This window comes from Micropterus salmoides, unplaced genomic scaffold (assembly GCF_014851395.1).
Source record: "Micropterus salmoides isolate LMB-PRFRI ecotype aquatic unplaced genomic scaffold, ASM1485139v1 Ms_hic_scaffold_2774, whole genome shotgun sequence".
In the NCBI taxonomy this organism is placed as follows: Eukaryota; Metazoa; Chordata; class Actinopteri; order Centrarchiformes; family Centrarchidae; genus Micropterus; species Micropterus salmoides.
In genome coordinates this window covers 1-12,132 of record NW_024042011.1, presented here as the reverse complement: position 1 = coordinate 12,132, position 12,132 = coordinate 1, and the positions used below count along the sequence as shown (strand labels likewise).

Below are 12,132 nucleotides of genomic sequence, written 5' to 3'. Positions count from 1 at the left end.
ACACACAGAGAGGTGGGCTGGACAAAATAATAGGAACACATGTCAGAATACGTTTCACAGCTGAATCAACAGGAAACCTTCATGAAGGGCGATTTATTAAAGGACTGACTCCGTGTTAGCCAGGCGTTCCTAATAAACTGGACACTTATCATGGCGGTGTTCTGAAGCTTCCTCTGCTCACCTGCGAGCTGGACCACTCAGACCAGAGCTGGAATAAACTGGACCTGAAGCTGGACAGGAACTGATGCTCAAACCCACAAAACTTTATTTGAAACCAGCAGATAAGTGTCGGCTGGATTCTGGAGGAACGTTTGAAACATGAAGCAGCAGACATGGAGAATATTTCCATCTTTAAAAACACGAGTCTGTGGTTTGAACATTTCACTGAGTGGAAACATCAGAGCTGCAACATACGGAGGGGAGAGGACCGTGTTCTGGAGTTAACGATAGAAGGAAGGAGGGAAGGAGGGAAGGAAGGAAGGAGGGAAGGAGGGAGGGAGGGAGGGATAGGAAGGAAGGAAGGAAGGAAGGAAGGAAGGAGGGAAGGGGATAGGAAGGAAGGAGGGAAGGAGGGAAGGAAGGAAGGAAGGAAGGAGGGAGGGAGGGATAGGAAGGAAGGAATCAGAAGGAAGGAAGGAGCGAGGGAGGGAAGGATAGGAAGGAGGGAAGGAGGGAGGGAGGAAGGAGGGAGGGAAGGAAGGAAGGAAGGAGGGAGGGAGGGAGGGAGGGAGGGAGGGAGGGAGGGAGGGAGGGAGGGAGGGAGGGATAGGAAGGAAGGAAGGAAGGAAGGAAGGAAGGAGGGAGGGAGAAAGGAAGGGCATAGGGAAGGATGGAAGTCAGGACACAGGAAGGAAGGAGGGAAGGAAGGAGGGAAGGAGGGCATCTACCTTTATTGATCTTCCCCATGATGGCGACCTCCAGGTACTTCCTGTTGTCCTGTTTGCTGTAGAGGCCCAGCAGGACGCCGCCCAACTTGGCCGGCAGCCGAAACGTCGACACCACGTAGACGTCACTGAGCGCGCTCAGACCGGTCGACAGCTTCTCCACCGCAGCGACGCTCTGCTTCGAGTCCTGAAGACTCAACACGTCGATCACTGAGGAAGAGGAGGAGGAGGAAGATGAAGAACGGACACACGAGCAGCTTTAAAAGGTGAAACAGCAACAATCAATAAATTTAACCACGTCAGGACGAAAGGAAAACAGTGATGATGTCATGGCGCTCGAACTTAACTGACTTAGTTACAGTTCAAATGGTTTCTATAAACACTCGCAGGCTTTTACTTTGAAAGGAAGGAGGAAGAAAGGGAATAGGGAAGGAAGGAAGGAAGGAACTAGGAAAGTAAGGATGGAAGGGAGAAAGTAAGGAAGAAACAAAAAAGGGAGGAAGGGAGAAAGGAATGAAGGGAGAAAAAAGGGAGGAAGGGAGAGAGAAAGGGAATAGGGAAGGAAGGAAGGAAGGAAGGGGTTAGGAAATGAAGGAGGGAAGGAAGGAAGGGAGAAAGGAAGAGACAAGGAAAGTAAGGATGGAAGGGAGAAAGTAAGGAAGGGAGAAAAAAGGGAGGAAGGGAGAGAGAAAGGGAATAGGGAAGGAAGGAAGGAAGGAAGGAAGGAAGGGGTTAGGAAATGAAGGAGGGAAGGAAGGAAGGGAGAAAGGAAGAGACAAGGAAAGTAAGGACGGAAGGGAGAAAGTAAGGAAGAAACAAAAAAGGGAGGAAGGGAGGAAGGGAGAAAGGAAGTTAGGAAATGAAGGAGGGAAGGAAGGAAGGGACAAAGGAAGGGACAAGGAAAGTAAGGACGGAAAGGAGAAAGTAAGGAAGAAACAAAAAAGGAAGGAAGGGAGAAAGGAATGAAGGGAGAAAAAAGGGAGGAAGGGAGAGAGAAAGGGAATAGGGAAGGAAGGAAGGAAGGAAGGAAGGAAGGAAGGGGTTAGGAAATGAAGGAGGGAAGGAAGGAAGGGAGAAAGGAAGAGACAAGGAAAGTAAGGACGGAAGGGAGAAAGGAAGGAAGAAACAAAAAAGGGAGGAAGGGAGAAAGGAAGGGGTTAGGAAATGAAGGAGGGAAGGAAGAAAGGAATGAAGGGAGAAAAAGGGAGGAAGGGAGGAAGAGAGAAAGGGAATAGGGAAGGAAGGAAGGAAGGAAGGGGTTAGAAAATGAAGGAGGGAAGGAAGGAAGGGAGAGAGAAAAAAGGGAGGAAGGGAGGAAGAGAGAAAGGGAAGGAGGGAAGGAAGGAAGGAGGGAAGAATAAAGTCAGGGAGGAAGAAAGAAAGGGAAGGAAGGAAGGAAAGAAGGAAGAATAAAGCGAGGGAATAGGGAAGGAAAGAAGGAGATAAAGAAAGAGGAGGAGATGAGATGAGTTCTGGTTCTGGTGAACACAAAGGTCCAGTTCTCTTCAAACCGGGACACCTGAGAGCTGCAGACACACCTGGTTCTGGGCAGCCTTTCATCTCTCAACCGGGACACTGACCTGCACGAACCGGACCTGCACGAACCGGACCTGCAGGACCTGCATGAACCGGACCTGCACGAACCGGACCTGCAGGACCTGCGGGACCCGGACTTTTCATCGACCCCTGAAACCACCAGGTTTCAGGAGGGAGTAAAGCAGCAGAACCAGGTTCATTAAAACTCGCCAGGTGAGCTTACCTTGAACGTCCGGACCGTCCGGTACCCCCGCCGTGAGTCGGACGCAGAGGACTGAGAGCAGAACCGGAAAACTCCAACCCATGTCTGAAACGGTTACCGAGGAAACCGGGCCGAAAAGGTTGCCGACCCCACAGGACCGGGTCTACAAGCTTTACAGGGAGAAGGCGGCAGATGGACGAGAACCAGGTCCGAAGCAGAACCGAGTAAACCGAACTTTGAGCCGCGGAGAGTTCCGGTCCGCAGGAGGAGAACCGGGAGAACCAACCGGATCCAGACCGACACAGTCCAGAGCAGAAGAACCGGAGCCGGAGAGAGAACCGACGGACCGACCGGAGGACAAACCAGCGAGGTCGCGAGCGCAGCTGGAAACTGCCGCTGGCGCGCGCTCACCTCTCCGAGCGGCTCGTGCGCGCGGCGGAGACATTAGCATAAAGCGCGCGAGCGGAGAGAGAGTGTGACGTAAACGTGTCTTTATTACTTTATTGATCAGGTTCAGAGGAACAACAACACGTTCAGATTATTAATGTATTTATTTATTAAATATCTGTGGAATTCTGACATTATTCATTTATTAACAGCAGAAACGAGTCTGTGAGGAACATTTACTACATATTAAATATGAAAACTAGAAATTCCTCATGAACAAGAAGAAGCAGCAGGCTGTGGCTCAGATATCAGCTGTTATTCTGTTAAAGCGTCTCTGGGCTTGATTTCATGAAAAGATGGCAGCTGCTAAATCCCCACTGTCCTCCATGAACAGCTGTTTGAGCTCAGATATTAAAGCAGCTGGAGTCCAAGTGTGATGATGAAACCTTCTGCCGTTTGTTTTGTATTGTTACTGAAAGATCTGGGTTCTGTGGCGTGTTTGTGTTTGGTTGTTGTTATTTTCTTTGTCTTGCGCGGACCGCAGGAAGATCAGCTGTTTCTGGGGATCCTGATGAATGAAACGAAACAGGTGCTGGAAGGCTGCAGGGTTTGGACATGAAAACTCAAACCAAGTCAAACAGTCGCTGCTTTTCCAGCTTTCATATATGCAGCCAGCGTTCACCTGTGACAGGTGCCAGCGTAAGCAGGTAATCCGCTTCAGGTCCAGTTTCTGACTTGGGCATCCTGGGAATAATAATAGAGTCAGCAGGAACCAGCTGCTCTGTCTGTCAGGGGTCAGGGGTCAGGGTCAGGAGCCGGCTCCCAGTCTCTCTGGCGTCCTTTCAGCTTTTGTTTGGACCCCCTTTCAGTCCCCCAGCAGTCCAACAGAGGGTCCAGAGCCAGGCTGTGAGACCGCCACTCCCTGCAGGGTGACCGCGAGGACGCGAGGCCCAGACCCTATCCGCACCCTGAACCGGTCTGATCTGAACGTGTTCCAGGATCCTGCAGAGACGAGAGCTCGCTTTCATCAAAACAGCTTCACGCTCTGACTTTAAACTTCTCTTCTGGTGGCTGCTCCTTCCTCCAGGCTTCCTCTGGAAACCCCGTCACAACGCTATGAACTGTGGGTAATTCCCTGACACACCTGGGACGGCCCGAAGCCTTGCTCGCGAACTCCAGGACTCTGAGGCATGATCCCGGTGAGTGTAGAGACTGGGATTCAGCCTTAAACTGGGTCCCCCCTCAGGACAAAGACCCCACGGGTGCGTTTGGTTCACCTTCACTGCTGCTGGCAGGAGGCGACAGCAGGTGGAGTCTGAGCTGCACGACGTCTTTCTGACGCTTCATGTTAGCTCTTAGGTTTCTGCTGGAGGCCTGAACGCAGTGAAGCAGGGGCTTGTGGGGCCCCCGGGGGCCCGGACAGGCTACACCCAGACATAACAGTGAGCTGGGTGTAGTCTGGTCGGTTAACTCAGTGCAAATGTAAACTGGGAGTGTTTTTGGGGAACAGATCCAAGGCGGTGTTTGTAAAATCCTCAGAGATGAACTCAGTGGAACAGAGCGCGGCGACTCTGCACGCTCGCTGTTTGTTTCTGAGGCTGGAGCGTGGCCATGGAAACCTGCGTTTAACAGCAGGTGAGGGGAGGGAGGAAGCTCCGCCTCCGCCCGCCTCCTCTGCTGGAGCGAGTCGAGACACAAAGAGCGAGAGCTGCTCCGAGAGCTCGGCTCCACAAACTGCTTCCAGATCAGCTCATTAAAGCCCCGACAGCAGCAGTTCAGGAGCCAGGGCCGGATTCCTGTGTGGTGGCGTCATGTGCAGCTGTACGTCCCCGGGGTCCAGACCCGGTCAGGGCGGGCGGAGACTCGGGGCAGGAGGGGGGGCAGAGTTTCCATCCAACTGAACGTGTTTGTAGGTTTCTTGTCGTGTCGTTGTTGCAGCTCAGAACTGACTCAGAGTCACATTTACTCTTTAACTTACATCTGAGGAGAGAAAACACATGAGCTTGCTACCCCTCCCCCCTCTGCTGCAGCAGCACCACTTATGTGGAGGTAACTTGATGACTGTGGGGTCAGAGGTTTGGCAGTGTGACCCCAGCAGGATAAATACCCCCCGCCCCCCCCAGGAGGAGATGAAGGAGCTCTGCTTTGACTCTTTGCTGGGTAAATAAAAGTTCACTTATTTTAAAATTACACACACATTTAATTAGAAAGATGAAAGCAGGCAAAGTGTTTACTGAGCTGAGAGTGACTGACAAGGGGAACCTGGAGCCTCTGCACCTTCAATACAGAAAAATAAGGGACGCCTGCCGCAGCGGCACCCTTAAGCCCCGCCCCTCCGGTGGACCACCATGGGACTTCATTTCTGAAAAATATGTTTGGTAGCCAACGGCAAGAGACAACTAATTTTTTGGTCCCGTTTGAATTGTGCTCTGAATTACACTCATGATGATGGTCAATTTAAAATATACATTTAAAAGACAAGAACGAAAAGTAAAACTGTTGAATACTAAACTGAAAATACATAATTACAAAGAGCACAAAGCCAAAAGTCGCGTATCGTAACTTGAAGCTAACGTTTCTGAAGCTGAAGTCAAAGAGATTACATGAGAGGATGATGTGATAAAAGGACCGAGAGACGCTGGATCAAACACATCACGTGAGATTTATTTCTATGTGGAACATAGCTAAGTTATCTAGCTATCAGCAACCAAGCAATGAACGTTAGCTTAGCATTACCACGCTAACGTGTTGGTGACATACGTATACTGTGCGAGACGAGAGATGTAGCTCATTGAACGGTTTTCACACAAAACGACATGTAACTTTACTGTTTTACCACAAACTGCGACTTTCTTGACGGACAAAATTATTGTTTAAATCAACAAAATTGTGTGCGATTCAGGGCTCGGTTCAAACAGGATCAAGAAATAAGTCGTCTCTCGCCGTTGACTACCGAACATATTTTTTCCGAAATAAGGTCCCATGGGCCGGAAGCAGAAGTGAGTGACTTCGGCTCTCTATCAGGAGTCGGCTGCTCAAGTACGTTTAGTTTTAAGCCTGTTTGTCGCTAGCCAAAATTAGCATCCCAGCTAATATCACAGCTAACGTGAACCACAGATGCACCTTGCTAACCAAGATAGCTAGCTCCTCCCTCTCTTCCAAATATGGTCACATCCGGTTCCAAAAAACCAAGATGGCGACAGCCAAACAGCCTGTCAGAGCCAAATCCGTGCCACTAGCAAGATCCGGTCTGCACATGCGCAAAAGTGGTCCTGTCTACCAAAGGTCACCACAAATGTGCCTTTTCATAATTATTCGTGTGGTGTTGTCTGTTCTCATCTCAGGGCGTCAAATAGTGACGCTTTCAGAAAGGCTGACAAAGCGTTGTTTGATGCAAAACGTACCCTTCAACGTCTGAATGAGACGCCCTGTCTAGACTGGAAGCGCTAGTAGCTAGCTAGGTAGGTAGCTAGCTACGTTAGTATAAAAGGCGTTGGCAGCTACCCAACGCACCTTACCCTAACCATATCCACCACAGGGGCGTGAGCCTAAACCTAAGTCCGCGAATGTATGCATGTTGACCGGCTAACCCTACAGCTGTTAGCAGCTAGTGTTAGCCTCCTTTCTGTTGCTACATTGTTACAGTGTTGTCAATTAAAAATGTACGGTTGAATCAGGTTTTTTAGGGAAGCAGTAAGCGGCCATCAATTCATATTTTTATTTTACAGTTTTCCCGTGATAACGAGATAATTATCTCATGATCTCGAGATAACGAACCGTAGCTGAATACAGGTGCGTTTCTTTACGATAATTTTCGTGATGATTTGCTGAGTCAGTATTTAGCTTAGCTGGTAGAACGCAGGACTTGCATCCCAAGGGTTGCAGGTTCGACCTCGTTCTTTGCCAAGTTTTTTAATTCTTCTTTTTGTGTGTTTTTTAATCATTCTGTTCAACAAAGTTATTGTGAAGAGAATCAGGGGAATCCAATCACACATTTCCTGACGGCTATTTCAAAGGTTCTGAAAGAGCCTTTAAACGGATTCCCCTGAAGGAGAAGTGGATGAATTTCCTCTGCCTGGGAATGATGGGAAATGAAAAGTCCATAGGTTAATGAATGTGGACCAATCACCAGGATGCACGCACTCCAGCACGTGATTAATTGTGAGCATGAGAATCAGTCATCTTCATAACAACTTTGTTGAAGAGGAATTTGACAAAGATTTTTTTTTAATTGGTTTTCCATGAGGATCAAACTCACAATCTTAAGACTACGACTAAGGTACCTTTGTAATGTGACATGAAAACCAACTTGAAATTCCCATTAAGAAACGTTCTGTGTTAATCTACGGTTTAGTTTTCTCGGGATCACGAGAAAATGGAGTAAAATAAAGATATGGATCCATGGCCGCTTAGGGCTTCCGTAGTTTTTATTCCTATTACATCATAGTGAACAGTTTCATCTCCAGTGATTAAAAAAACTTAGCTCGATATCTAAGATTTAGTTGGATCATTTTGAAGAGGCAGATTTGTGGTGACCTTCTTTGACTGACAGAACCACTTTTGCACATGTGCAGAACGGATCTTGCTGGCGGTAACGGACTCTCACCCAACGGGGGACGTCTGTTGAACAGTCTGTGGTCAGAAGCTAAGGAGCGATCAGAAACTCATTCTTACACTGAAGCAGTTTGGGCTTCAATGTCTTGCCCATGGACGTGCAGGGGGGGGAACCGGGGGATCGAACCACCGACCTTCTGATGACTGGACGACCGTTCTACCCGCTGGACCGCAGCTCCCCAAGTTACAATGTTTACCAGGTCACTATGGTAACGATTCCAGCCGGCGGTGAACTTCCTGCTTTTTATATTTGACAGGAACCGTCAGACGAAACAAAAGCTTCTAGAAATAAAACAACAGTTATTTGATCTATAGATTTATTCTGTCATGTGATCATTCATCAGCTCTTCAACACTAAATAAAAGATCATTCATGTATTTAAAGGAGAAAACTGATCCGTGTTTCTTCCCGAAAGAACATTTCGTTTAAAAAAAATGAACAACAGTTAAACAGAAGTCACAAAAAGATCCAGAATTATCTTTTAATTAATTTATTTACAGGAACCAGCCCCGACAGCCACTTCCTGTTCCCTGAACGGCGCCTGGATGCGTCTTTGTTGACGGGAAGAACTCTTCAGTGAGACACAGCTAACATCTGGATCCTCAGCATTTTCACTCCATAAAGTCCCATGATGCCGCTGGTTTTAACCTGCACCTCCTCAGCCGTCTCCCTCGTCCTCCTCCTGGATCCGATGGTCTGCAGACGCGGCGCCGCCTCCTGCTGGACGTGCTGGATGGACACCATGCCGGTCAGGAGGGCGTAGCTCAGCATGGCGCCCAGAGCCACCAGAGCAGACAGCAGCTGCTTCCTGCGCTTGTTGGGGACGTGGTCGAAGTCTCCGCCTTCGGGCTGGGAGGACGTCTTCTGACTGGAGCTCTCTGAAAAACACGGAGGACGTGGACACGGTTGGACAAGTGTTAACTAGGGGGTCCCTATTCTTCACAGAGGAATAACTTGATGCATCGATCCGCAAGTGGAATAAGGTCAGAATCTGGGAGGACTTCATCATCTGTGAGCAAATATCTAAAGTTAACTGATGCTCTAAAGAACGCGTCACAGCAGTTGTGTCTCACTGAACTTAAAAGGAAGTTTTTCCTTGTCTGTCTTCCAGTGCTGCTCTTGGTGGGAACTGTTGGGCTTCTGTAAATAACGGTCTAGACCTGCTCTTTATGAAAAGCGCTGAGATAACTGTTGTTGTGATTTGGCGCTATATAAATAAAATTTAGAACAGGGAAATAACCCGAGCCACGTGTTAGCCTCTTATTAACGATGCTAATCAGAACCCGCTGTGAGCTGCGGCTGAAAGCTTTCGGTCAGATTGATCCTAACGTAGCGTGAAGTTTAAAGGACACCTATTATGCTTCTCCACATTTTGACTTATGATGTGTTGTTACGATGTCAGATGTTCACGTTAAACACGGCCAAAGCTTCAAATAAAGAGGCTGGTTCACGTGAGTTCAAATTTTTCCACGTCACCGGCGGCTTCGGAGCGTTGTTTGGAGAGGACCAGGCGAGCGGTGTCATGACAATCCGCTGGCCGGCGGAGAGCTGCTAAAGAACGGGGACGTGTTCGGGGAGCAGCGCTGCAGCTTTCAGACAGATAAACACCCGCAGTCGGTCGGATTCTGCTCTGACAGCTACACCGTTTACTCACAGGAGGAGCTCAGAGTTAACTGCTTTTATTAAATCAGCTTTTTACTTTAGTTTTTGGGATTTCAACGTTGATTTATCTTCTATGGAGCTTCTCAGCAGCTTCTGTGCACGTCTGGTTCCACTGTTGTTGTTAGCGTCGTTAGCTCTGTCGGACTACGACTTCATATTTACATAAAAAACGGATAAAACTGGACAATAGTTGGAGAAAAGCAAGGAGGTTGAACTACCTGGTGAGCTCAGAAAACATGTGTCTGTAACTTTATTCCAGCTGTCGTTGGTCTTTACTGTGAACAGGTTAGCGTAGCATAGCCCTGATCGAACCAAACTCCATTCAGAAAACAAACATTTTAGAAGCTGCTGTCCTGGTGACAGACCTGACAAAGCATCAATTCATATGTTTAACAAATCTGCATCATGTTGTTGTTATTTACTGGCAACTCCTTCGTGTTGCTGTGCATTACGACCACCGCTCCACTAGATGGCGATGCTGCAAAAGAACTACGGTCCCAGGATTGCGGGGGGCCTGAAACCGCAGCCTCAGGTCCTGCAGCTACATAATATTGGCTCGGAGCTCCAGTCTGGGTGGAGTCAGCTACGACCACCGGGCTAACTGAGCTAATTAGATACCAGCAGCTAGCAGCACGTTCTGTTCTTCAGCAACCTCCGTAAATCCCAGAGAGCTGAGGCGAGCAGCCGGGGAACTTTAATGTAACAGCACGGTACCAACGATGTCTCTGAAAAGAAATCATCTAATATCGTAATATCGCCGAGCCCAAATCTTCACACCTGTCCTGATTAACGTGCGTTCAGCTGCAGAGGTTTGTGTGATGTCTGAGGACACAAGGAACACGAACCCTGGGATCTCGGTGGATCACAGCAACCTGCTGCCCCTGGTCTGGGTTTGTGGGCTCACCTCTGCCGTCTCTGGGGAAGTAGAGCAGGACGTTGGTGCAGAAGCTGCTCAGGTTGTCGAGGGACTTCAGGTGCTGCTGCAGTTTCCCGTTGGGCAGTTTGGACTTCAGGATGGGCGCCAAGTGACCGAACACGTAGGCGTCCAGAGACGAAGGCCTGAAGAGGCAGACACACAGACGATCAACCAACAAGAACCCTGACTGTTTGGAGAAGCTCCACACATTTGACGGAGGGTCTGGATCTACTTACGAGTCCCCGAAGAAGAACTTGTGTGAGCCGAGGCGCTGGGACAGCAGGTTCATACACTCTGCGGCATCACGGAACAACTGAAACACAGAGAGCAGGGCTGCAAATCTGAAGCTCGCCACAGACCAGGACCCAGAATCAGTGCCTGGAGCCCAGCAGCTCCCAGAAACCAGTTCATCTGGGCCTCTAAAGAGCGAAGTCGACCCAGACGGTTCAGCAGTTAAACTTAATAACATAAATCACACAAAACAAAGTCCAGGTTGAGAAATAAAGTTAGAGTTTATTATTTTGTTAAATTAGTGTTAATCTGGTGGGAACCGAGATTATTCACAGAAAACTTGAGAGGTTTTATCCTCTGGAGAGAACGCTCGGGGTCCAGGCCTTAGCGGCCCCTCCTGGATTCATCCCGGTCCAGGATCGAGTCGGGCTTTTGGGCCAGTGATGGAGGACGGGCCACAAATCTATTTCCGTTTAATTTATTGTGTGACTTTAATACAACAAATAAACTTTGCATCAACTTCATTTTCACAGAACGTATCAAAACAAAATGTGCAGGTTCACTGCTGATGGTCGCCGCCGGTTGTCATGGTAATGCAACACGTTTTCCAGCCTGCAGCGTTTGGAGACACAGGCAGAAATAACGACGGGCAGACGAGCCACGAGGGGCTCACGCCACAGCCCGGTGCGAGCCCTGCTGCTGGTTTCGGAAAGACCTCGTCGGGGACTAAAGGTCGGTCCGCTGGAGGATTTATCGGAAAAGGAAAGGTCAGAGGTCACCACAAAGATCCATCGTCAGGGAGCCACAGAAACCTCGTCTCTGAACGTGGTTTGATGATTCTAACGGAGTCTCTGAACAAAGTCAGCACTGACGGAAACATTTCAGAAAACACATGCAGTCGAGCTTCTGACACGCTGACAGGAACAAACTGCTCTTTCACGACGTTCCCCTGAACGCTGCCCGACCTCTGACCTCTTTCCAAAGTGGATGGATCGTTTCACAGCAGCAGTTTTCCAACAGAGAGGAAAGTTTTCCCTTCTTCCAGCCTGAACACATGGAAACTATTTATCTGTACAAACTGGAAACATGTTCTGACGCAGAAAGTTAAACCTCAGACGGAGACGAGCTCCTCAGACCGGGTGGTTTCAGGTCTGAACGACAGCTGTGGTCTCACACTGCAGGTTCGTGTTGCATCATAACGTCCTCACCTCCTTCTCCAGCTCCTCTCCGGCCTCCAGGCTCTCGTTTCCTCGCTGCAGTCGCAGTTTCTCCAGCTGCCTGCTTTGCATTCGCCCGGGCAGGAAGAGTTCAGAGGGAAGGGCATGTGCTCCGCGTACCAGCGGCGCGTCACGTCCACGTAGTTCTTCGGCTCGATCCAGAGCGAGTAGATCTACGACAGACACAAACCTGTACTCTGTTCCCGTTTGAGCATTTAACATGTTGCTGAAGAGGAAAGAGTCTCGCGTTTCTCACCAGAGCAGGTTTGAGCTTCTCCTCCATAGAGATGAAGGCCAGGCTGTCGGCGCCCTCCTTCGCCGACAGATCGTAGTCAGCGTTGTATTTCTGAAACACACAGAGAGATCAGCTGAGGGAGAAAACAGCTGCTGCAGCGTCCTTCACTGACGCAGATGAATGTCTGCATGCACGCACACGATGTATCATCAGCTTTAGATGCATCGCCCTGCAGACGTGCATGGGTC

The 12,132-nt window shown here is 49.1% G+C and overlaps 1 protein-coding gene and 1 pseudogene across 1 annotated transcript in view; both read right to left on the bottom strand.

Moving 5' to 3' along the window:
* The window catches only part of LOC119881877 (thrombospondin-3a-like), a 38,241-nt gene extending 35,202 nt beyond the window's left edge, over positions 1-3,039 (bottom strand). The window contains 2 exon segments of the mRNA XM_038691967.1: positions 888-1,094; positions 2,644-3,039. Of these exon segments, the coding sequence (XP_038547895.1) occupies positions 888-1,094; positions 2,644-2,725 (289 nt within the window). The 5' untranslated portion in view covers positions 2,726-3,039.
* Positions 3,040-7,926: 4,887 nt separating this feature from the next.
* LOC119881876 lies at positions 7,927-11,995 on the bottom strand (annotated as a pseudogene).
* Between the last annotated feature and the right edge of the window lie 137 nt (positions 11,996-12,132).